The 24,930-nt window shown below is 50.5% G+C and overlaps 2 protein-coding genes across 4 annotated transcripts in view; one reads left to right on the top strand and one right to left on the bottom strand.

Annotated features, from left to right (window-relative positions):
• Window positions 1-7,919, top strand: part of SARNP (SAP domain containing ribonucleoprotein) — a 52,230-nt gene extending 44,311 nt beyond the window's left edge. The window contains exons 11-12 of one of the 3 annotated variants that reach the window (XR_004620752.1): window positions 1,871-2,094; window positions 6,300-7,919. Coding sequence is in view for 2 of the 3 variants with exons in the window: in XM_002930318.4 (XP_002930364.1) it covers window positions 1,871-1,912 (42 nt within the window). In the remaining variant the exon portion in view is untranslated. Of the gene's footprint in view, window positions 1-1,870; window positions 2,164-6,299 lie in introns of those variants that run through there. The other 2 variants (XM_019793130.2, XM_002930318.4) reach the window with 2 other exon arrangements.
• A 1,162-nt stretch (window positions 7,920-9,081) lies between these two features.
• On the bottom strand, window positions 9,082-23,844 carry GDF11 (growth differentiation factor 11). Its single transcript, XM_034643660.1, has 6 exons — window positions 23,738-23,844; window positions 21,754-21,796; window positions 20,727-20,936; window positions 15,445-15,826; window positions 10,152-10,549; window positions 9,082-9,635 (listed from the first exon to the last, which is right to left on the bottom strand). The coding sequence occupies exons 1-6, from the start codon at window positions 23,842-23,844 to the stop codon at window positions 9,255-9,257; spliced, it is 1,521 nt and encodes a 506-aa protein (XP_034499551.1). The 3' UTR covers window positions 9,082-9,254.
• Between the last annotated feature and the right edge of the window lie 1,086 nt (window positions 23,845-24,930).

The following is a 24,930-nucleotide window of genomic DNA, read 5'->3' as shown; positions in this document are numbered from 1 at the left end:
ACTACTCGGGGCTTTGACAGACAATATTGATTTGATGATTTAAGAGTATCTATAATGGGGGCACTGGCTCATTTGGTAGAGCATGTGACTCTCAATCTTGGGGTTGAGAGTTTCAGCCCCATGTTGGTCATAGAGATTACTTAAAAAAAAAAAAAAAGTGGGTGTATCTCTAATGGAGACCCAAAGTGTCACCTAAGGTATACATAAAGAAGAGTTGAAATAGTTGAGTATGTTTTGAATTCTAAAAATTTCTTAGGTGGTGAAGAATTTGCGACGTTCTTTCTTCCTTTAATCCAAATTTACTTCTTTCCATCTACCTCTGGAGATGGCTTTTGTTTGTTTTGTTTTAAAGTAGGCTCCATGCCCAGCGTGGGGCTTGAACTCAAGACCCTGATTTTAAGAGTTGCATGCTGTACCAGCTGAGCCAGCCAGGCAGCCCTGGAGATGACCTTTGAAAATCTACTACCTCACACACTCAAAATCTTAGAAAGTCTTTTTATGAATAAATATGAGAGTGAGTCTTGTAAGTAAACCCTGAAAATTTTATAATGTCATCAGTTTACATCTCCAGTAGGAAGAAACTTGAAAGACTTTGTATACTCTGTGCTGCTAATTCAGAATAAAGCATTACCTGTTGTAAGTATCAGCTTACTGACTGACTTGCCAGGATGAGTTAGAAGTAAACTCAAAGGCTTGTTTTAATTCTAGTATAATTATTCCTTCTTTGCCAAGGAAACTGTTGAACCAGCCATGTTTACTAAGGTAGTATATTTGGCTTCTCCAAGATAAGACAGATGATTTTGTTGGTTGGCAAGGAATAGTAGCTTTTGTTGGGAGAGTCAGTGCATGTAACGGAGTAGTAACTGCAGAAGTTGATGGAGTTTACATGAACCAGATGACTAATTTATTTGATTCCAGAGAATTGTGTCAGTAATTCAGGTAGAGTGGGCTGGGCTTAAACTCATCTTTTCTTTTTAATCTAAATTAAACCTCCTGTGTGAATGGAATCCAGAAAAAAGAAAAAGTCCCAGGGCACCTTGGTGGCTCAATCAGTTAAGCATCCAACTTTTGATTTTGGCTCAGGTCATGATCTCGGGGTTGTGAGATGAGCCCTGCTTTGGGCTCTGCGCTGGGTGTGGAGCCTGCTTAAGATTCTTTTTCTTCCTCTGCTCCTCCCCCCACCTCCCTCTCTTAAAGAAAAGAAGTCCCCTCTTTGCTGGGGGCAGTGGTTAGAATGAGGATGAAGGACTCAGTGCTGTTTTCAGTCACTCCCAGATCAAAAAGGTCTTTCTCTCCTCCCGCATTTCTCATTTTGTGCCATTCTCCAGTGCTGACTCCCTTAAAGAGATCCATATTGGGGACTCCCCTCCTTCCCATTTATTCTGTTGGCATTGAAGATTTATATGCCACTCTGGATTTGGAGGCCCAAGGAATAACTCCTGCTTGGGCCTTACTGCCAAGAAGGGCATCCCCTTCACCTTCTCCATGAAAAAATAGCATTGGTCAACCCTTTGTCCCCTGAGATCTCCCATCTCCCCACTGACTGGAAGATTCCCAAGCCTATTAAGAGTCCATTGTTTCCAGACTAACTTGCTATAAGGCTGAGTGGACCTCTCTCCTTCAGGAATCTACTATTTACTTCCTCCTTTTCCCCCACCCCCTACTACCCTCCTTTCCCACCAAACCTCTTCGGCTTTAACTGGATAACTGAAGAGATTCAGGAATGAAATCTCTGGCTGCCAAGCTTAAGCCTGGGTCTTCCCTCCTTGGACCTTGTGATAATTCATGTGAGCTTGGGTTAAAGCAGCCAGGAACCCAGGCCACTGTTGTCTTGCAATCTAATTTTTTTCTTCTTGCTTCTTTCTCACAGGCAAAGAAGAGGAAAAGGGCAGAGCGCTTTGGGATTGCCTGATGAAAAGCTCTTAATGCTTTCTGTTATTCAGTGGTTTCCATCTCTCTGACTTTTCTTGGTCATATATATACCTAAATGCACAGTCATGTGCCTAGGTCCTGCCTCGCAGTGAGAGACCATGTACCCAGGGTACATCCAGGAACTTCAGCAGCAATTTGACTCATTGCTGTTCCAACTTTAAGGTTGTTGTTCTTGTGTTGTTGTTTTTTAATTATTTTTTTGCTTGTTAATAAAATACAAATAGAAAAGAAGACAATGTGTTTTATTAGGTGCTCCTTTGAGTTCTTAGAGCCAGATTAGACCAGATAAGGGGAGCTTCAGGGACAAATATTACAGGGAATTAGCCATAATGCCTTTATCCTTTAGAAAAGAGAACAAGGAAAAGGATTTGAGTCTATTCCTTTAATCCTATTTATTCCTTTCTCTCATATTCAGAGGCATCCTTTTACTCTTTTCTTTTCCATGAAGAGACCAAGTTTCACCCTGAATCTTTGCTTTGGGAGGTTGGCATGACCCATTGGGGCAAAATAGGGGGAACACTGAATTTTAGGTGTAAAGGATATATATGTAAGGGCTGATGATTGGTAGTCTATTATGGAATGGAGTCCAGAAGGGCTCTGTTTTCAGGAGTGACCTGGTGAGATACTGTCTGGTTTCAGCCAAGGCCGATATGTCGGACCCTGTTGGTTATGCAGTTCAGGAAAGGAGATGGGCTGGGTATGCCTCAGAGCTAGAAGTGTAGGGATTCAAAGCATGATAGGATGTTAGAGGTGTTAAGCATTGATGTCTAGATCATTGGGAACATGAGCAGTAGACTGGAAGCCTCTGCCCGTTTTTTTTTTTTTTTTTTTTAAGGCTGTGTGTGTGTGTGTGTGTGTGTGTGTGTGTGTGTGTGTGTAAGCTCTACACCCAGCATTGGGGCTCAAACTCACGGCCCCAAGATCAACAGATCAAAAGCTGCATGCTTTTCCTACTGAACCAACCACATGCCCCTGAAGGTTTCTACTTTCTAATCAAGTCCTGTGCTAGTTTGTCTTCTTCCATTACAGAAGTACGTAGTTTTAGTGGCAGCGTTTTTTAAATATTACTAACATCCGTTTTCCTTGCTGAGCCTCCTACTTAGAGAGGTTTGACTCTCTCCAAGCAGGCTGCTGGTTTGCATTTGATGTTTCACCGAGATCTGAAACATGCTGCTTTTGTTTTTGGATATGTTGGTGTAGGATTTCTCCTCTTAATCTTTATTTCTGGACATCTCTATAAGGTTGGTTTTTGTTTGTTTGTTTTGAGAATAAAGCTTAAGAGCCTGGCACCTTACCTGAAGACTTGGATACCTTGATCAGATCCTGTGTTGCTGTGGTATAATTCCTTATTTCCATTTCTACTATAACCTGTCTGGTTTTGTGATTAATAGAAAAGTAATGGTTTGATCCCCTTCCCAACAAGAATCTCTTTCCACAAATTGTCTTTGGTTGCTGAGTAGGGCGGGGACCTAAGTTTAGACGCTTTAGGAAAACTGGGGCTTGTAGAGCAGATGCAAAGATCACCCATTTATTGTGAATTTTGCCCCGAAATGACTTTGGAGAGGTGAACAAAAGGGACACTGGTTAAACATTTCCTTCCCTCCCTTCCCTCTGGCCTCTTCTGTTTGCCTGCCTTTTCTTTTCTCCAGGCCCTGATCCTGAGACGAACTTTTCTCTCTCTACTCTGTTTCTATCTGAAAACAGAACCACAGATAATTAGTTTTGTAGGTTGAAAGAAATCTTATAGATTCAGTAAGGGTTTTCTACCCAAGGATGGGAAGATAAATAGGTGAAGAAATAGAGCACTGGGTCCTTCAGAAGTTTTCTTCACTTTGTCTCTATTTTCTAAAACCTTCCAGAAAGGTATTCAGCCTTCCCGCAGGATTCTCTTTCTGAAACTTAATCGTTCTTTTCCCCACTCAACTCACTTCCCCAAATCTTTGATACTGTGTTTTTACTCAATTTGTGTGGATTTTTAAATAACTTTTTTCATCCCATTCCATCAGCTGTTCTTCTGTCAATCAGAAGTCTCTCACATCCAAGCCTGATCACCAGATCTTCCTCTTCCTGTCTAATGGTAGTCGTTCCATGCATACTTTTTGAGCGTGAAAGTTCAGGATGCCTATGTCTTTTTTACTAATTCAGTCTTAAAATAGTAAGTCCCTTTAAAAGCATCCAGGCTTGCAGTTCTTTATTTGGGATCCAAGTACCCTTCCTTCCTATCTCCTAGTATACGTGGTGTAGTTGATCTAGGATTCATATGCAGTTAGCTGACTCCAGTCTTTTCCCTATCCTGAAGCTGTGACATTCTCTGCATACCTGAGAGCTCTTAATGAGGGAGTCTATAAAAGATGTGGAGGGAACTAGCTTCCTCAGCTGTAAATCTGCACCTTTTTATGGTTCTTTAAGAACCATGGGATCCTTCTCTTTTTCTTTACCATCACTCTAAACTGCCCTTCCCCCCACCCTGACTGCTGGGGACTTAAGAATATACAGCACTAGAAGCTTCTGTAGGGGTGAGAGCTTTAGGAAGGGAGATGTGAATAGAGCAGGACTTCCTGGGGCTGAGTCCTATTGCCATGTCTGACATGAGAAACAGATGAGGGGGGAAGGAAGGAACTTACATAAATAAGGGAGAATAACTTTTTCTGTTATCTTCCATGTGGGCCTCTGATAGACTATTCCCTCTGATTATTGAAATCCACTAAAATCTAACCTCCCTTTCTTGCTACATGGACACATTCTTGTTTTTCCTTTCAAAGGGATTGAAAAATAATGGCAGGTTTCACACCTTTGCAGACCCTTTGTGCCCAGGGTGATTCCAGCTTTCTCTTTATTTCTTTTCTCGTCTTTTGCTTTTTCTGCCTTTAGTTTTTCAGCGTCTCAGATTATTATTAATAGAACAGATTAGAGTGGAATAGTGTGTAGTACTTAGGTGTAATTTGTTCTACCATACTAGCTCTATTGGCTCTGTGACTGGGCAAATCATTCCATGACTCTTTCCAGACTGTACCAATAGCAAGCAACCCTATTGTGAATGTTGCTATGAGAATTGCTAATAGATTATATACTCAGCACAATTTGCTTACCATAGTTTGCATAGTATCATTCAGTAAGCTCTTAATTTTACCAGGTGACTTACAGTGGAAATATTTCTTTTCACTGAGTAAGTTCCAGCTAGAGGGTAGGGAGGGAGCTGAGTGGACTCATTTGAACGCGGGTGGGGGGGGCACTGCATGTCTAGGTACATTTACAGGTTCTGAGTGGGAAGAGGTGGGAATCCCAGTTGCTCCTTTACCTCCACCTCACAGGCAGGAAAGCTGACCTTGTGACCTGGCGTATCGACTTCCCTGCTTCTGCCTCACCACAGATGAGAAGCTGTAAATGCTACTGCCTGCTGATTCTTAGCTTGGGGCCCTGACATCCAAAAAACAGGCCAAGTAACAGTATAGGTTAGTGAGCTACTTACCCATTGGGTTGGAGGCTGTTTAGTGGTAAAAGTCATCTGGCAATTTCTTCTGCGTGTCCTTTCAACATAGGAAACAATGAGCAGTGAGGGAGAAAACCTATTTTTAGCTCAAGCCAAAAGCTAGGAGTAGGTATGGATAAAACAATTCCTTGGGAAGATACCGTATGTAGCACTTTTGTCTTCCCTCAACCTCACTCTTGTAGTTGGTCTGAGATGGGGTCAGTCTACTGACAGAACTGACAGGACAGGGAGAGTATGGTGGCACACTGACCTTGCAGTGGCCCTGGCCCCCATTATGGATCAGGTCAGTGTGACAGGAGCTTTTCTTGTCTTTTTTCAAATATGAGTTAGGCAAGATTCTTTTGTCTTAGGTACACAGGAGACATTTCTATGGTGAAATCAAAGACTATTTGAGATGCCTAACCATCTTGGTACATTTACAATTTGAATGGCTATGTTGGTTTGGTTTGTGGATTTTGGTGAAACTTAGTTAAGGAAACTGAGGATCAGGGAATTGTGGGAGAATGGGACTGACATTAGCTGGATCATCTTAAACAGAACTTTTAGATGTTCTGTTATGTGGAGCCTGGGAGAGGGTTTTGGTAATCTTGGGGACTGTTTTGGATCAAGAAGAGTTGTTCTAGGTCCCCTCCCTTTCCCATTCTCTGCCCATCCTCCCTTGGACTGTATGTCCCCACCCTCATCCCAAATACCCCTAGTGTGTTTTTCTTGCTCCAAAGACCCCCGTGTTCTTATTCCTTGAGCACAAGGTTTCATCCTTTCTCAGATCCTCTTTTGTTCCTGATCTCCAAGGTATAAAGGTGGCGCTTGATTAGGGAGAAGAGTTCATCACTGAATTCTAAACTCTTTGACTGCTTTTATTTATTTTTTTTTTCAGGTTCAAGTGCTGGATTGTGTCATGTGACCATCCCAAAACTCAGAGCACCCTATGGCCATCTTTGCCCTCTGTCACATAACTTGAAAACTGCCTGATGGCCTTTTTGCAATGGTTCCCTCCAGGAAGCCTTGATCTCAGTGAAGAAGTCCTTTCCCGGCATTCCAGTGCCCCTGTCACTCCCATACTCCTCAGTCACCCTTAACAAACAAAGGCAATCACACACATGGTGTAACAAATACACAAAGTAAATAATAATTACACTACTTATGATCAGAGGGGCACTGGCCAGTTCCACACACATCATAAAGTAGGAGAGGGGTTGCTAGTTCCCACTAGGTTGCTGGATTGTGCCCCCAAGCCTCTTTACCCCATGCCTCTTTGGGGGTGAGGAGGACCAAGGGAATGAGGCTTCAACTCATAATTTATGTTCAAAAGAAAAAGACCCTCCCCCCCCCACAAAGGTCTTTATTTGGTGGTATTAAAGGGGCATGTTGTAAGTGTCCCCCAAGTCTAATGCTCCAGCTCTCTAGAATTTATAGAGGGAAGTCACCTGATGTCTATTATCCATCCCCCATTCTGTGCCAAGATCAAGAGACATGAGCATTTGATCTTGGAGGAGGCAGCTTCTGTTATCTGTTCCTCTCCTTCAACCAAGGAAATGTGAATGGTGTTGGTCAGATGTATCTTGTTCTCCAAGGTTGGGGTAGAAGGAAGGATGGAAGAACATGGCCAGAGAGGAGAGGCTGGGGGTTAGCATGGCTGTTATATGGGAGGCGAATTGAGATGCTTAACAGCCCCTGCCCATTCCTGTACCAAAATACCTCATCTCACTTTTTCACTATGGAAATGGGAATATGATACTAAAGCTCACCAACATCACCTTCCCAAGGGTGGTCACATACCTTTGCCCCTTCCACCATCTGGGCCAGACAGGAGAGTCATACTCTTGGGAAGAACAAGCCTTCCATGTCAGCTCTCCAGGTCAGGCTTTAGTTCAGTACTGTTTGCATCAGACCCATAACTGCCGGCTCTACTTAGAGTGACAGTTTTGCTGAAGGTTCTGGACCTCCTCTCTTGACATCCTCTAGGCTCTTGCCTGGAGCTAAGAGGTCTGGTGGTGAGGTATGGATAGGGTGTGGATCAGGAGATCTCTCAACTCCTTGGCTTCAGGCACTGTCCATCTGGGAGGCAGAGGGGGACTTGTACTCTGAAGCCTGTGACTCCTCTAAGCCTCACATCTCTTCACCACTACTCCGGTGCCCTGGTTATCTGTCCCACAGCGAGAGGTATTTTATGTCCATAAAGTGCCCGTGGTAAGTGCTCAGAATTCATCTCTTGGCTGTGGCGGGTGCTGCTATTTCTCATTCCATCGAGGGGAAGAAACTGAGGCACAGTGAGTCCAGATGATGGTGGGTCAGGAATTGTGGGAGGAATAGGCCCAGCTAGTGACGGAGTGGCAACCAGTCCCTGCCTGCTTCCTAGTCTTCCAAACCAGGGAGTCTCCATCCTTCCAATCCTCTGCTCTAACTGGCCTTGTCAGATGCTTTTCCCTTCCCTACTGTATTGTCCCCTCCCTGCTGCCAGGTACTGCTAGATTCCAAAAATAAAAGATAAAAATAATTATAGACACTCTGCTCCCTTGTTCTCCCCCCTTCCACCCTGAGCTTTGGGGTTGGGGGAACTAAAATGTCCCCCCTCTGGAATCCCTTCCATCTTGGTCTGCTGGCTCTATTCCCGCTATAGCCCAGAGCAGTGATTTGGATTCAAATGCCCTGTAACCTTCAATCTCACTACTCCTTTCTTGACCCCTCCTAACCCTTCCCAGACCTGGGACTCTGGGATCTCTATACTCTCTTTATTGACCTGAAGATAGAGGCTGGGAGTAGGGGTATTCCACAGGCTCTTTGGTCTCTCTCTTGGCTGGGGGGAATTTGGGCATATGTGGGCCACACCCTCTGGCTAAATAACTCAGGATGATGAGGGTGGATCTGAGGGTTAGTTTAGTGGCTCTCATATAGATCCTGGATGTTGAGGGCTCTCCCCTCCCCCCCCGCTCCTAAACCCTAACCTGGTACTGTTTCTGTGACTGCTGGCATTCAGTTCAACCCATTTGGCTCAGGAAGGTTAATTTGGGTGATTATGGGTTGGAAATTTTCCTGTGTAGGCCCTCTTGCCCTCTGCTCCCATTCCCAACTCTGGAGGCTTTATACAAGTGCTTAAGTAGGTGGGTATTGAGGGAGAACAGGGCTTTGGGGAATAAGGGAGAAATGGGGCACAGTGGGCAGGGGCCCTTCTATTTCAGTAAAGCCAAATACCAAAAAATGAAAAGTCACAATAAATAAATAAATAAAATTCCCAAATCCTTACTTTTGCCCCTGCCCTCACTTCCCTTCCCTGGCCACTGTTGGAGGGAGAAAGGGAAGAAGCTAAGAATGGATTTTTGATTTCCTCCTACTGAGAATGGTAGTCAGGGGATCTCCCCAAACCATACCAAGCCCCTCACCTTACCAGTGGAAGAAAGGAGGCTGGGTGTGGGGCTTTCTCATATTACTCCATTTCAGCCTCTTTCTCATCGTTAATCTCTGCCTGGTCTCCGTCTCTTCTGCCTCTCTCTCCCTTTGCCTTCTCACTGCAGCTCTTTTTGTTCCTCTGTCTCTATCCCTCTGCTCTACCTCTTGTCTCTACGTCTCTCTGTCTTCTTGCCAAACCTTCTCACCTGCAAACCTCAAACACTCCCCACCTGACCATGCCCCCCCTCTTCCCCCTGTTCCCCAAGCCCCTCACCCATCAGTCCCTACCTGCCTCCCTCTGTTGTATTGCACACTGCTTGGGCAGGGAACAAGGTGTGATGTTCATGGGAAGAGGTGGAGGGAGCTCTAGGGCCTGAGGGTAGGGGGGTCAGGGCTGGGGGTCTAGGGGTAGGGTCTACGGGGGAGGCATCCTCTGTCCCCCACCTTAGGAACAGCCACAGCGATCCACCACCATGCCAGGGATCTTGCCGTAGATAATCTGCTGCTTGTCATTGAAGTAGAGCATGTTGATTGGGGACATCTTGGTGGGAGTACAGCAGGGCCCAGCAGAGCCTCTTGGGTTAGCCTGTTGTACCAAGTGGGTGTGCGGATACTTTTGCATGAACATGTACTCGCACTGGCCAGAGCAGTAGTTGGCCTTGTATCGTTTAGGCGCGATGATCCAGTCCCAGCCAAAAGCCTCAAAGTCCACTGTGAGGGGGTATCGGCAGCAGCGGGACTCACTCGAGTGCTCATCGCAGTCCAGGCCCAGGTTCCGCCGGGACCGTTTTGTGTTCTCTAGGACCCGAAGCTCCATGAAAGGATGCTGGGGGTGAGGGAGAGGAGAAAGAGATGTGATAGAGCCCTGAGGAGCGCCTACTCCCTTTCCTTTCTCATCTGCCCCTCAACAGGGGTACCAGAACAGAGACCGTTGCCTTCTCAGCTTTCCCCCTGCTCCATACCCAGCCCTATCTTCTACCCACTTTTGTCGCAAGCTAGCTATCTCCAACTCACCTCTAACTCTCTCCTGGCATCCTGACCCTGATCAGCCCCCTTGGCCCCAGGCCTTATCAACAGCCCATTTTTGTGTTTTCTTGGATCTCCCATTAACACCACCCCAAATCCAGTTTCCAGCCGTGGCCTGGCTTGTATCTGAAAAGTGACAGCTGCCACTCCCCACCCTGCCCATGCCCAAACACTGCCCCTCTAGAACCAGCTCCTGGCCCCTGAGAAATAATGCTGATGCCCAGCCCCTCCTCATTCCTGGTCCGCCTTTTCCAACATCCCACCTCCTCAGGGCCAGGCTACACATATCTGCCACCATTTCAGGCTCCCTGCTCACCAGCCCCTCAGCTCCCGGCCCCAGGGAGGTGACAGCCAGGTCTGTGCCGCTGGGGTCAAAGGCGTTGATCTCGATGCCCCAGTTGCTCTGTGGCTGTCGGAACCAGCTGTGTAGCACTTGCTTGAAGTCGATGCTCTGCCAGTGGCCTGAGCGTGAGTGCAGCTCAATCTTGAGTGAGCGGATTCGGATGTGACGCCGGCCTCCGCCCCCTCCCCCTGCAGTCCCTTCCCCAGTTAGGGGTTTCAGTCGCAAGATCTGCAGGTAGACCGTGGCTGGGCGGGGCACCGGCCGTAGATACACCCACAGCTGGGCCTTCAGTACCTTGGTGAACATCACCTTGGGGCTGAAGTGGAAATGGCAACAGAGAGGGCTGCCATCCGTCTGCACCGCAGGGTCCGCTGATAAGAGAGAAGGGGGCACAACATCAGCAAACGGTGTCTGTGAAGGGCGTCAGCATTGGCAACTTGGACGACTCAGCCTGAGTTTTCCAGCTCTTTACCCTTCTCTCGTGTCTGTCTTATTGACTGCTGTGTCACTGGTAATCATAAGAGTGCCTCCTCTCTTTCCCTATAGGATGATGTCTCTATCAGGCCTTTCTGCTCTGCATCCATTCCTTAGTCCATTTGTCCTAATACATAGGCCCCCCTCTACCAGATAACCTGCACAGCAGTTCTTAAGGATACCCCCCCCCAACCTGCAGCCTTCCATTCCCCCAGCATGTAGGGCTCCAAATTTTTCAGAACTTTGATGCTCTTCATAGAAGCCAAGCCTCACCACAACTGCTGCTCTCAGGTCACCTTGCCCCTTTTCTGCCCTGTTTTGTATGGTGGCCAGGTGGAGCCTTGGCACAGCCCCACCCCCAACCAGATGGTCTCAAGAGTGGATAACCAGGGTCCAGATAGGGAGCAGGGGCTAAATGCATTCCATGAGGTAAACCAGAATTCAGATCTAGGCTTCTTGCACCATTCCTGCCAGAAACAATACTCTCAGGAGACTGGATCAACTCAAGCACTGACCTGTGCATCTGACTCCCCAGTCCCTTGAACCTGAAAACATGTTTCCTCAGCTGTTTCCTCCTCATCACTATTACTGCCTTGATTTTTAAGGAAGGGAAAAACTACCTCCATATTGTTCACTCCTATTGCCCAAAGCTTCAGAAATAATATTCAACACATCAGATCAACTGCAATGTCTTCTTTTCTCCCCTGAGCTTCCTTTGGTTTCTCAGTCCAGTGCCAGTTAAGTCTCTACAAAGGTTTGACATCCCAACTTTACATTTTGGCCCATTACATCTTGTTCTGGACCAGAAATTGACCCTTCTTGGGTCAAAAGGCTGATTCTCAGCATCTGCCTCTGCTTCCATTTCAGCTCCTCTGGGTTCCCCTTTCTAATCTCTTAATTCACTTGGAAATGCCCTAAATCATGTTTCCATTGGACAGGAATATCCATTCTCACTCTAAATAGACAGAGAAAAAGAGTCAGGAATGAGCTTCCAGAGCTATGTTAAGTATGATCAGGAAATCCAGGCCCTTAAGTATCACACCAGGTCTTGAGTTCTGTGTAATCACGGAGGACTTAGCATCTGTTCTCTCTCATCAGCACTCCCCCACTCCCGGAGAAGGAGGGACCTCCAAATGAGATGAGGAGGCAAGTGCTCAATGATCTTCATATATTCAGGAATGAGACACAAATTTCCTTTGGTAGCTTCCTTTCCCTTGGTTCTTCTCTGAGGTCCCAGGGCACTGGTAGTCCTCCCTGTTATCCTCCTGGAGCTGCAATGCTGGTACAATGAGGGAGGATTCAGGGAGTAGAAATTCAGAGGTAGGAGAGTAGCTGGGGCAGGGAAGCTGTTGGTAAGATGGGGCTACTGTGCCTAATTTCATAGGGTTGTCTTAATTTCCCACCTGTCTTCATTATTAGCTACTAATCTCCACAAAGGTGGACACTTGTCAATGCTGTGTCTGTTTTGCTCACCATTATAGCTTTAGTGCCTCCCGTATTACCAAGCAGTGTTTAGTAAGTGCATGCTGAATGAATCCCCTAAACTCCAAATCTTAAAATATATAGGCAAGTGCCTAAAAGTTCCTCCTGGCATCTAAACACTGTTCTTTGACTACGAAGTGGGTTCAATCACTGTTTGACTCCTCATTAACCTGTATCCGACCTTTCCCACCAAACTTCTCAGTGATTCAGATAATAATTCTTCTTTCATAGGAGTGCTGAACATTAAATAAAGAATGAAAATAGTAGTAGCTTCTCAATAAATGCTGGTTTATTGTCGGTTTTGTAAGCTCTAAACATACTCCCCTACCTAGGCTGACCCAAGGTTTAGAGACAGAGGATTGGGCACTAGGGCCCCATCCCTCTAAGTCTGGTTTCTTCTGAGTCCCCCATCCCTACCCCAGGGGATCACCATACACTTCTCTCCCAGGGGATGTGGGGACAGTTGGTGCTACAAGGGGCCAGATGGATGGAGAAAGAAAGGGGAAGGGGAAGAGAGAGGAGGGAGACTGGAAGCGGTGAGGGAGAGAAGAACAGAGAAGGGACTGTTAGTAATGAAGGCAGGTTGGAAGCGATAGTCAAGAGAACTGGAGGAGAGAAGGAAGGGAGAGAGGAAGATCATGGTAGAAGGGAAAAAAATAAGCTTGGGAGTTGAACACTGGGAGAGAAGGGGGGAATGTGAAAGGAGTGGATGGAGGCTAAAAAGTGAAAGGTGGAAGGTAGCTAAGCCTGGTGGGGTAAAGAGAAAGGATAGAAAGACACAGAGAGAGGAACAAAGAAGAAGCAGGTAGAGCCACAGAGGGAAACAAGAGGCTTGAGAGAGTCCCCAACACACACATATAGGCCCAGCTCCCAAGGGGAGGGGAAAGAGCCACATCTGTGTTGGATTGATCGGGTTGGTGGCAGGCAGCAGGTCAGGTTTAGTAGGCGGTGCTGGTCTGGAGAGAGGTCATTGCACTATTTTCAGCAAAAGCCCAACCCCCTCCCAGCTTACCACCTCCTCCTCCACCGCCCCCCTCAACCCCCTGCACACACTCCTTACCAAGGCTGGAAGGCCTAGGGGCAGGAGGTTGGGCTGAGAGGGCAGGGGCCTCTTGGTATAGGAGAGGAGAGAGAAACTGAGGGGCTGGGCTTGGCTCCCAGAAGGGCAAGGGGGCTGGGTTCCCAGGATGAAGGCTGGGGTGGGAGAGCCTGAGAGGGTGGAGGGAACTAGGGCAGGCACTGCAGCCTAGGAGAGGTGGGGGCTGGGGTCCAGGGCTGAGTGCTGGGGGAGGGGAGGAAGGGGGAGGGGAGCGGAGGCCATCTCTGCTGACAAACACCTCCCCCGATTAGCAGAGCACAAGTCTCTTATTAAAGCGGGTCCCTGGGGATTAGACTATAAAAGTCTCTTTTTCCTTTTCCCCTCTCTCCCTCCCTTCCCCTCCGCTCCCCCTCCCTCTCAAAAGAGCTCAGCTTGGCTCTTAAAGGGGACGTACAATACCTGGCTGGAGACCCAGTTCCCTAGTTATCCAAGTCCTGAAGTAGAATGAGGGCGGAAGTTCGGGTAGAACCCCACCTACTGGTGTCCTTCCCAGTCCCCCCAGCCTAACCTGCACTGTCCGATCCATGCACACAGAGTGTATTCACTCCCTGCATCCCCATTATGAGGACTAACTCTGGGCTCAAGCTGGTTGGTTAAGGGATGCTAAGGATAGAGGCAAGGGGAAGTCCACAGCTCCATCACCCATTCTGAAACTCCTCACACACAGTATACCACACAAACCAGAATATCTTTTTCCTCTGTACCCTTCATCCTCTTCCAGCATACTCTTCTTCAGAATTCCTGTACAACTGTTTCATAGAATCCCCACCCCCACCCCTGCCCTCAGTCAATCTTAGACTGACCCTAGCTTCTATAAAGCAGAAACCTTAAGAACACAAGGGAGACTGAGGAACCCAGACAGATCCCAGGCTTTCACCGCCACCACCACCCTCAGCAAGTTTCCTAGTTCTTTGGGTTTTCGTTTCTTCAGAAGCCCGGCCAAGTATTGTGGAGTTAGGGTCTGCAGAGAAACCGATGGCAGTATGAGGCACTCAGCCTCCCAGATGCACACCTGGGTTCCTGTGCCTCTCCATGGGGGTGGGCCACTTGGAGTCCACCTCAGCCCCCAGCTTTTTATGACCCATCTGCCAATAAACTAGTCCCCCCCTCTTCTGTTCAGAGCCATAAAACTGAACTGTGGGGGGGGGCAACTTTGCCAAACCACTAGGCAATAAGAGAGGGCCTGGTTCCCTGGAGTTGGAGCGGGGAAGGGGTGAAGGGACCTCAGTGGGGGAGGGGAAAAGGGAGTCATCTGACCCTAGGGAGAGCTGGTGGGGGGGTGTTGGCCTGGATTTTCCAGGCCATAAAATTTCAAAGCAGCTCAAGTCTATTAACATGTTCATCTTCCGTTTGGCCAGGGGCTTGAATGCCTGGGTTCCCCCTCCCTCCTTATCTATTTCTTTCTTTTTCTCCCTAGGTCTCCCTCTCTCTCCTCAAGTCCAGTTTTGAGTAGGGGCGGGTGAATAAGGAAAGGAATGATAAGCTTTGATTAGCCAAACGGTGCCCTTAGCCCCAGCGCAATGGAGTTGAGTTCTCTGAGCCCGGTCAGTACCAGAAGGCACAGCTTTCCCAGCCCTTTGGGAGACCTGGTGTCAGAAGGGCTCTGGGTGAAACGGGTGCCTGCTGGGCTGCCAGGAGAGACACAGGACTCTGGGAGGGACCTCACTCCTGCTAGAGGGAGAAGAGTACTCAGTTCTCTGCAGCCCGGTGGGCGCGTTGCGGAGCCAGAGGTGGAAGGGGTGGAGAGCGGGTGCCAAGGCCACTGGGAGCAGAGAGCTCCGCAGCCCGCCTGGGACTTGGTTGTTGGGGGGGGGGTCCCGAAGCGTCCCGATTCTGTTCTCCAGTCTCTCTTCCATGGCCCTTCAGGACTGAGTTACTGCCCCTTCCCCTCCGCTGCGAATGGGCTCCAGCTTCCCCAGACTCCCAGAAACACGGGTCTTTTTTGCACACCCGGGGTGGGAGGCGGTATCTCGCAACCCTCTCTGTTTGCCCTCCCACCTCGGGGAAAGGAGTGTGCACACAACTCCGCAGCCCATCTCCACCGCTCGAAAAACTTCTATGGAGCAGCCCCCGCCCCCCAATCCGTCAAGTTTTCGCAGAAATGGCTTCTGGGCCGGGGCAGCCGGGAGCGCCCCGCTTCGGAGCGGGAGGCGCTCACTTTCCCGGAGCCCCAGCCAGCACCCCAGTGCTCGCGCCCCGCCGCCCACTTACTCTCCTGGGCCATGCTAATGACAGTCTCGGTGGTGGCGTGGTACTCGTCCTCCTCCAGGAAGTCCTCGGGCTGCAGCGCGTCGCCCTGGAAGTCGTGTAGGTCCAGGATCTGCTGCAGCGGCGGCGCCTTGGGCAGCAGCTGCTTCACCACCTCGCGGCTGATGTTGGGCGCCTCCTTGAGCCGCAGTTTGCTCAGGATCTGCGACTTGATGCTCTCCAGGCGCAGCTCGCGGCTGTGCTGCCGCCACACGCACACGGGGCAGCCGTCGGGCTCGGGCGCCACGGACGGGGCCGGCCGGCTCNGGGGCGGGCGGCGGGGGGCCCGAGCCCGGGCCAGGCCCTTTATAGCCCCGGCCCCCGTGTCGTCAGCAGCCGCGATTGGCTGCGGAGCCAACAAAAGAGGCAGCGCTGTCATCCGAGGCGAGAGAGGGAGCCGGAGAGAGCCGAGGAAAAGAGAGAGAGAGAGGGAGGGAGGGAGGGAGAGAGGGAGCGAGGGCCGCGAGAGATGAAGAGAGAGATACTGGGGTGCGGGAGAGGGAAGGAGAGATAGAGAAAGTCAGAGTCAGAGAGCCCAAGGAAAGACAGAGAGATAAAGGGGCAAGAAACAGATCAGACACAGAGATAGGCGAAGCAGGAGGAAGAGGAGAGAAGAGAGAGACAAAGGGGGGATAAGAGAGAGTCAGACGGGAGAAGACAGAGGACAGACTTAGCTAGAGAGACGGAGAGAAGGAAAGAGACTGTATAAACTAGTGGGAGAGTTAGAGGGGGAGAATCAGGAACAAAGACAGGGCAGAGAGACCAGAGGGAGGAGAGAGGTATGGCTAGACAGAAGGAAGGGATGGAGGTCCACAGAGCCTGTGCGACAAGAAGTCAAGGGTGCAGAGAGATGGGAACAGGGACAGAGAAACTGATGCGACAAAGACCAGAGTCCTGGGAAAGAGAGAGTGGGAGAGAAATCAAGAGGGGGAGGCTTGGGAGATGCCAAGGGAGCCCCTGAGGAGGCAGACACAGACGATCAGGGGAAGGCAGAGATAAGAAGACAGAGGCTTTTGAGGAGAGGAGAGACAGCACAGTGACAGGGTCAGCCTTGGTGGGAGTCTGGAGAGCCTGAGGGGGAGGAGGTGGGGAATTTGAGCCCAGAGAAGGCCCCAGCTACCAGAGGTAGCCCAAAGGAAATGTTTAAACAAGCCTCGGAGGGCAGCATTGGGCTGGGTCATTGGGAGCTCAGGAACAGTGAGACGGAATGATGGGACACGGGGATTAGCCAGGCAGACTAGGAGAGAAACAGGCCAGAGATAACCTGAGCAGGTGGGGAAGTGGTGGGAAGCCCTGAGACCAGAGCAAGTCTTAGGGGCGCCTAGGTGGCTCAGTCGTTAAGCGTCTGCCTTCGGCTCAGGGCGTGATCCCAGGGTCCTGGGATCGGGCCCCACATCAGGCTTCTCTGCTAGGAGCCTGCTTCTTCCTCTCCCTCTCCACCTGCTTATGTTCCCTCTCTCGCTGGCTGTCTCTTTCTCTGTCAAATAAATAAATAAAATCTTAAAAAAAAAAAAAAGAAGATGAAAAAAGAGCAAGTCTTAGAGCTGGGAGGAGTGTGATCTGAAATTGAGGGATAAGGGAGTCAGTAGGCTGGAAAAGGCAGGAGCAAGGGACCACTGGGGACCACTGGGGGGAGGGGGGTGGTGAGAGGAAGCAGGCTGGAGACCACTATGCTTGCAGAGGAATCTGGGCCTCTGAATTCCTAGTTATACTATTGCCTCTGCAGGGTCTTAAAAGTCTGAGAAGGTTCTTGTAATTGCAGGGGTGAGAATGAGAGAGAGGTCTGCCCTCAGATATCTGAGTTGGAGACAGCAAGTTGCAAAGGGAGAAACCTAGATGTAGGACAAGCCCTAGTTTCCAGGTGTGACCCTGGGTACAGCCAGAGGGCAGAGCGGGAGAGAGTTAAAATGCTCCTGAGGGGCTTGACTTCTGGTTCTAGGTTCCTCTTCCCAGTCCTCAGGTTCTCCAGGATGATTTCTTGGGCCCAAAGCCCGGGAGGTCAATAGACAACCAATAGATTGAAAATGTTTGAGGGTGGGGTGGGGGGGTGCCTGAGTAGGTCCTGGGATCTGGGGATTGGGGCCATCTGCCCTCTGCTCAGCGGGGAGCCTGCTTCTCCCTCTGCCTGCTGCTCCCCCTGCTTGTGCTCTCTCTCTGTGTCAAATAAATAAATAAAATCTTAAAAAAAAAAAAAGAAAGAAAACGTTTGAGGGGATCAGGTCTTGCTCTTTTCCTGGTATACACAATGTTTATTGAGGAAAGAGATGCACGTTCTTGGGCTTCTCAGGCAGAATAAACAGACACCAGTTTCATCTCTGAGCCCAAGAGAATGTCCTAAAATGGGCTTGATGGAACACCAGGTATAAGGACAAAGTTGGGTTGGGGAGCTGGAGTGAAATGAGGAAAAGAAACTGGAGGTCCGGGTGTGAGGCAGGAAGGTTGGGTAGGGATCAGGACCAAGACATGGGCATCTCAACATTTCATCAACTTTCTTCATCTATCACACTGTCCCCCATCAACTTGTTGTGAGGATTACATAGTAATCAATCAGCAGCGGCCTTCATGGGCTCTTTCTTCATGATTCTTTCCTTTCCTTTCTGATTTCTTGGAGTAATGATTGCCTTTACCACATATTCTGGCATAGCCTGTTCTCCAAAATATTTCTCTGATGTCATTTCCTCAGCAAAACTGCAAACTCCTTGAGAGCAGAGGTGGTGTCACCTCCTTCTCCTTCCTCAGAGGAGGTGGCCCAGCCTCCGCTTCCTCGCCAAGCATGTTTCCAATGGTAGGTCTATGAGAGACGCAAAGATAAATTTCCTCAGGAAAACTTTAGACTGGACAGGACACTAGATAAACAGTACCGGCCAAAACTCCAAGCCAGATGCCTCCTTGCTATTTCCATCTGGATGTCCCAAGGCACCTCAAACATCATGGGTTAAGTATGATAAATAGAGAACTCCTTCTCTCCCCACAAAATGTGCCCCCATCTTGCTAAGGCACACTTTCATTTTACTGAATGACACTCATCCAGGCCAGAAACCTGGAGGTAGACTTCACCTCCTTTCTCCTGATCATCTCTGCATCTTGTGTAAGTTGTTTCCTCTTCCTAGAATAGCTCCCCTTCCTCCCTCCACTGCCCCCACTCCCCAGTCTCTTGGCTAAATTTATTCTTTCCTCAGGTCTCAGTATAGACAAGATTTTAGACATGTGTCTTCCAGGAGTCCATCCCTGACTCCCAAGCCCAGAGTCAGCTGGGCTGTCACTCTTCCTAGCGACATCTGCAACCTTTTGTGTGGTATGGAGGTTCCTCTCACATCGCTTCTAGACTAGAACTAGGCTGCCTGGGTTCAAGGTCCAGCCCTCCCACTTTTTTTCTGACATGCAATTCTAAATGAGTTAATTAGTCATTACCATTACCCCAATTTATCACCCTTACCCTGTGAGTGGGACCCAAGAGAGCAGGAAATTTTTCCACCAAAATTTTCCTGAGCTCCTTTGAATGAAGAATGAATGAACCCTGTTAACTTGATCTGGCCAGAGTTGGGCTGAGGAAAGAAAACTGGGTATTTATGGCCACGAGGAGATATGGGTGTCTGCCAAATGCCAGAGAGCAAGAGTCAGGAACAACTTGCGAGACAGAAAGGATTTCCACCTCCTGGCTTCGTCCCCATCAATTCCAGGACTGGGCTTAATCCAATGAGTGGGCAAGACTGCCATCTGGTGGTAGAATCTGGAATTTTAGCTTCTTGGAGGTGGGACTAAAACTGTTCTGTTTTGCATACTTTGCATATTTTCACTTTAGATTTCTAGTCCAAGAAGTTCTATATCATAATGCATTAAGCCTTGTTCCTCTCTCCAGCCCCTCCTACATCTTGCCTCTTTCCTTAGTTCCCTCAGGTTTGGTTACTGTTGGGTTCCTCTGAGTTGCGGGGATTAATCCCTGGGAAGTCTCTTTCGGGAGCTTCAGACTTCAGCCTCCCTAGACCCGGTTCCCAAGGGGGTGCCCTGCAGCTTTCACGGAAAAGGAACGGGGAGAGATCTGGACCTTTAGATCTTTTCTCATCCGTATACAGGCTAACCAGGGTTTGGGGCCCCGCCCACTGACCTGGTCTCCCTGGCAACTGTCTTCCTGCCCGGGGTGCCCCTCTCCGGCGTTACCCAGGCAACCTTCAAGGCCCGCCTCTTCAAGGCCCGCCTCCTTCAAGGTCCTGACTGGTTCATAGAAATTTGGGTCGGGGCCTAAGGGACTGCGAGTCTCCGGGAGAAAAGCGGGAGGTGTCCCAGGGGGAGGCAATGAGGTTTCAGGAGCTGCTGGAGGAAAGAGGGGCTTGTGTAGCCACGGGTAGAGGGTCTCTTCCATCCTCAGGCAGAGGAACTGTAGGTCTTGGGAGCTGGTCGCCAGGGTTCAAGGCCAGAGACCCCTGGGCCACTCTCAGAGCAGCAGACACCAGAACTGGGGAACCTCTGTAAGGAGGAGGGACCCCTGTTACCCTGCATCCCTACCCCTCAGCCTACCCCACACACTGAACTGCACCGTCCATCAGAGCTGGGTCAGTGGGCGGCAGCCCAGGATCCCTAATGCCCTCTCTTCTCACTTTTTCCTCCTAAAGGCCCTATTTTTAGGATCAGTGGCTCATTCCCTGGCACCGCAGGTCTTTCCAAGGAGGGGAGGGGCTGGGGTCCTTGAGAAGCTGCTGCGGGGAAGTTGCTGAGGGGCTTCCCTACTAGGCTTGCTTCCCCCTTTCCCCTGCCCTCTCAGCGTGAGCCTCTGGGAATGCGGTATGGGGAGGCTATTCTGGGCTGGGGCTGGAATGTGAGTGGAACAGACCCCTCCCAGGTCTCTGCCCACAAAGCCTGAAGCCCCCAGAGAGGACCTCATTGTGTAATTACCGTCCTCTTGCACACCACGGTCGAAACCCTATAATTATCCTGCTGGATCTCCTAGCAGGCCTGTTAACCTCTTTAACCCCAAGGCCCTCGAAGAGAAGTTGGAGGTCAGACAGAGGGCGCCAAAGAGTCGGTATTTGGGGGGGAGCAGGTGGAGGTGGAGTACAACGGGGAACTCAGAATCATTTGGAGTCACGTCTTCCTTTGCTGCTGGCCTTCCAGAAGACACCCTTGCCCCACCCCCCTCAGCTTCCCTTATCATCTTAGGGCTGGCCCAGCCCTCCAACTCCACAGGGGTACCCTTTTTCCCACATTCACTCAGTCTCCCCAGGCCTCTCCCCTCTTTCTGTCTTTCTCACCCATTGCTCCCTCTCCAGGCCCAGGCCCGACATGGGGGCCTGGGGGGTGGCAGTCAAGGCTGCCCCCATGCCCAGTTTGGCCAGCAGGAGGCACCTGCTAGTCAAGGAAAAGGTGGGGTCTGAGCACAAAGCCTGTTTCTCCTTCTCCAGGGACTTCAGAACGCTGGGAGCCTGTTTGTCACCCCAGGAGGTGACAAAGTCTGATGTGGGCTACCAGGTGAAGGGAGCTAGAGTCAGAAATGTTCAGAGGAAGCTAATGTCCAGGAGAGAGCACAGGGCAGTGAAGATCAAGGTTGTTGCCAAGAGAGGGGTGAGTGTGAGTGTGTGTGTGTGTGTGTGTGTGTGTGTGTGTGTAACAATGGTGAGGGTGTGTGGATGGCCAGAAGGTCTGTCTGGGGTCTGGGAGTGGGAACCAGAAATTAAATATCTGAGGGCAGAACAGACTTCTCTGGGCTCTGCCTGGTGGTGCCAGCGACCCCCAGCCACTCAGACCCTGCCTCATGTTCTCACTTCTGGGTCCCTGAACTGCAAGGGGGAGGAGCCTACTGTGTGGACAGCTTGAGTGCATGCTCCCCAAGGCCTTCTGTGCTCTGCTGTGTCCCCCCCCACCTATGTCAGCTAGCCCCTGGCATCCAGGGCTTCTCTTTGGGACAGCCCTCTGCACGCTGTACTTTTGTCTGTGCCTACGGATTGTAATCACCTTGAAGGCAGAACCATGTCTTACTCATCTCCATAGAGTTCCAGTGCCCGGCATGTTTAGGGCTTTCAATGGATGGATGGATGGATGGATGCTCCAAGGCACAGGCGCCTGAAGTGAGCACCCCATGCCATCATTGTCCTTCCCATTGCTCCTGTGTTCCTACCTGCTCCATCCCAGGGGAGAACCTAGTTGTGCCCGTCTGATTCTCAGGTGGGGCCCACCATTGCCTGAGCTGGCCCTGGATCAGAAGCACACAGCGGCTGACCTCCTGGGCCAGGCTGTGCATGAAGACACCATGGGACAGGCCTGCCCGCCCTGCTCACTCACCAGCTGGGCACCTGGATTGACCCCATGGGCAATAGTGAGGAAGCTAGGACAGGAGCCAGACAAGGTTGCAGAGAATGAGGGGCCAGAAGTCAGGGGCTGGGGCCCAAGGAGCAGAGAAAGGAACAGGCAAAGACAGAGGCAGAGGGCTGAGGATGGAACCTGGGCAGTGGGGGCTGGGGTGGGGTGGGGTTGGAACCACAGCTGGGCCCTGGGGCTTGAAACAGGGCTCTGGGCCAAGGCCAAGGTGGGAAAGAGGGATGGAAGGGGGCTGTTGCCCCTCCCACCCTTTCCTTGACTACCTCAAGTGGGGTAGAGTCCAGATATTTATTTATTTTTAAAGAATTTTATTTTATTTTTAAAGATTTTATTTATTTGACAGAGAGAGGAAGAGAGAGAGACAACACGCAGGGGGAACAGGAGAAGCAGGCTCTCCCGCTGAGCAGGGAGCCCAATGTGGGGCTTGATCCCAGGACCCCGGGATCATGACCTAGCCGAAGACAGAAGCTTCACGGGCTGAGCCACCCAGGCGCCCCCAGATATTTCTCAAAGCAAAATCATTTTCATTCAGATGAGGCTCAAAACAAGGTATGCTAAAGCCTTAAGGTAACAAAGGCTTCAGGTAACAAAACTGATCCCTTTAATTTCTTTTTCGACCCTTACAACTGTCCTGTGAAGTGTGGCCCTGTGAGGTGTGGGAGGGAGTTTTCCTCTTGCTTAACTGCGGGGAGGCTGAGGCTCAGGAAGGGTGAAAGCTTGGCCAGAGTCGCCCCCTGCTGGCCAAGCAGAGCTTGTGCGGCACCGGTGCCTCTGACCTCAGGGCACTTGCTGGTGGGGGGCAGGGCGCCCTCAGAGTCCGTGTGTCACTCCCTGGCAGACTGCTCCCCAGCCTTGCTTTCCTTACAGAGAGGACGTAAGGTGACTTTGACAGTGATGGCGTTCTCTTGGGTAGAGGCGCGCTGTGACCTTGTCTTGCCCAGACAGCTGGGGGGGTCAGAGAGGGCCGCCACAGTGACTCCACCAATCAAGGCAGCTCTGACCTTGCCCTTGTTTTGAGCTAGCCTGTCGTCTGGGAGCTGCCATCAAGCATCCAGGCCTCCCTTATAACCAAAGCTGGGGTCTTCGGATTTAAATTTCAGTTCCCTAACTCATTTTTTTAAAGGTGTTTTTTTTTTTTTTAATATTTTATTTATTTATTTGAGAGACAGAGAGAGAATGAGAGGTGGGAGGGGCAGAGGGAGAGAGAGAGAGAGAGAGAGAGAGAGAAGCAGGCTCCCTGCTGAGCAGAAAGCCCCATGCGGGGCTCCATCCCAGGACTGAGAGATCATGACCTGAGCGGAAGGCAGGCACTTAACTGACTGAGCCACTCAGGCGCCCCAAGACTTTTCTTATATTTAAGTAATCCCTACAACCACCATGGGGCTCGAACTTACAACCCTGAGATCCAGAGTCATGTGTTCTACGGACTGAGCCAGCAGGTGCCCCTAAACCTCAGTTCTCTATTCAGACCCAACCTTCTGACCTTAAGTTCCAGCCATCACCCTTCCTACCCTCCCTAGTGAAGAGATGGCCTTGATGATGACGTAGCCTTTCGTTCCTCTATCTCCCACCCCTCTTCTCCTCTTCCTCCTCCCCACCCTTTCCCTGGCACCTGTTTTCCCCTCTCTATCCCCTCCATGCCTCTCCCTCCCCTATCCTCCCATGTACCTCCCAGCTGTCCTCAGCTTTTCCCTTCCCTTCTCTCTTCTCCTGTGCTCCACCCCCCCTGCAGGTGGCAGCTCCTAGGTCACGGGGCCTCTCCTGCCAGGGCACATGGCTTATCCCTGAGCCGGCCCCTCCTAGTGGGGTGCAGGCAGGCTCAAGGAGCCTACTGGGTGGAGGGGAGAAGGTACGCATGCCATAGGTGCAGGGCTCCCTGTGTGGATCTGGGCTTCAGGAGGCCTTAGGTGCTGGGGAAGGGCAAGAGTGCTCACCCCAGCTCACCTACCAGCACCAGTGCCGGGCACCCAAGGGACGGCGGCATGAGCCGATCAGGGCGGATGCAATGCTGGATACCAGGTGCTTGGAGCAGGCGCTGGGGGCTCTGAAGGACATGGTGTGAGAAGCCGGGTCCCAGTCAGCTGCTTCCCTGCTCAGAGGGACACAGGGCTGTCTGCTGATTTTCAGACCAGGGGAGTGGGCCATTTCTGTGTGTGTGTTAAAATACATACAACATACAGTCTACCAACTGAACCGTTTTTAAGAGCACCATTCAGCAGCACTAAGTACACCGCAGTGGTGAGCAACCGTCTCCGCCATCCATCTCCAGAACCTTTCCACCTTCCCAAACTGAACCCCATTGATCACTAATCCACCCAGCCCCTGGCAACCACCTTCCTTTTCTTTTTTTTTTTTTTTAAAGATTTTATTTATTTATTTGACAGAGATAGAGACAGCCAGCGAGAGAGGGAAACACATGCAGGGGGAGTGGGAGAGGAAGAAGCAGGCTCACAGCAGAGGAGCCTGATGTGGGGCTCGATCACATAACGCTGGGATCACGCCCTGAGCCGAAGGCAGACGCTTAACCGCTGTGCCACCCAGGCGCCCCTGGCAACCACCTTCTACTCTCTGTCTCTATGAATTTGACTAGGCATGGGCTTTCCTTCCCCACCGCTTCTGGCTCCACCCTGGCTGCTCTCCAGGGCTTTCCCCGGCCCTACCATCGCCCACCTGCCCCGCACCATTCTTTCTCTCCCCTTGCTTGACCCAGCTGCTGCTGCCACTCTGCGCGCACCACCATTTGCTCCAGTCCCAGGCCCCCATGCCCTGACGTTCACGTCGGCTCTGCCCTTGCCCACCGGGACGTCTCCACCTCCCTCTTCCTCCTTCTTGGGTCCAGCAGGTGCTCCGGATCCTGCCCTGACAACGCTCTGGAGAAGGCCGCCCCTCTAATGGCCTTCTCTTATTTCTCACTCAAGTTGACCTTTCTATACTGTTTGATGCTCCTGGCCACTGTCCCCTCCTCCTTTTGTGACGTTTTCTTTTCTCTTGGCTCCCAGGAGAGAGTGGGAGAACACAGGCTTTGGAACCCTCAGAGATCTGGGTTCCAATTCTAACCCCGCCCTTTGCTGGCCTGGATTCTGGGCATATCATTCCCTGACATGGAGTCTCAGTTTCCTTATCTCTAAGACAGGACAAATC

The sequence above is a fragment of the Ailuropoda melanoleuca genome, chromosome 15 (genome assembly GCF_002007445.2).
Source record: "Ailuropoda melanoleuca isolate Jingjing chromosome 15, ASM200744v2, whole genome shotgun sequence".
NCBI lineage: Eukaryota > Metazoa > Chordata > Mammalia > Carnivora > Ursidae > Ailuropoda > Ailuropoda melanoleuca.
Note: the sequence above shows the minus strand (reverse complement) of the source record. Positions and strands in the feature narration are given on the sequence as shown.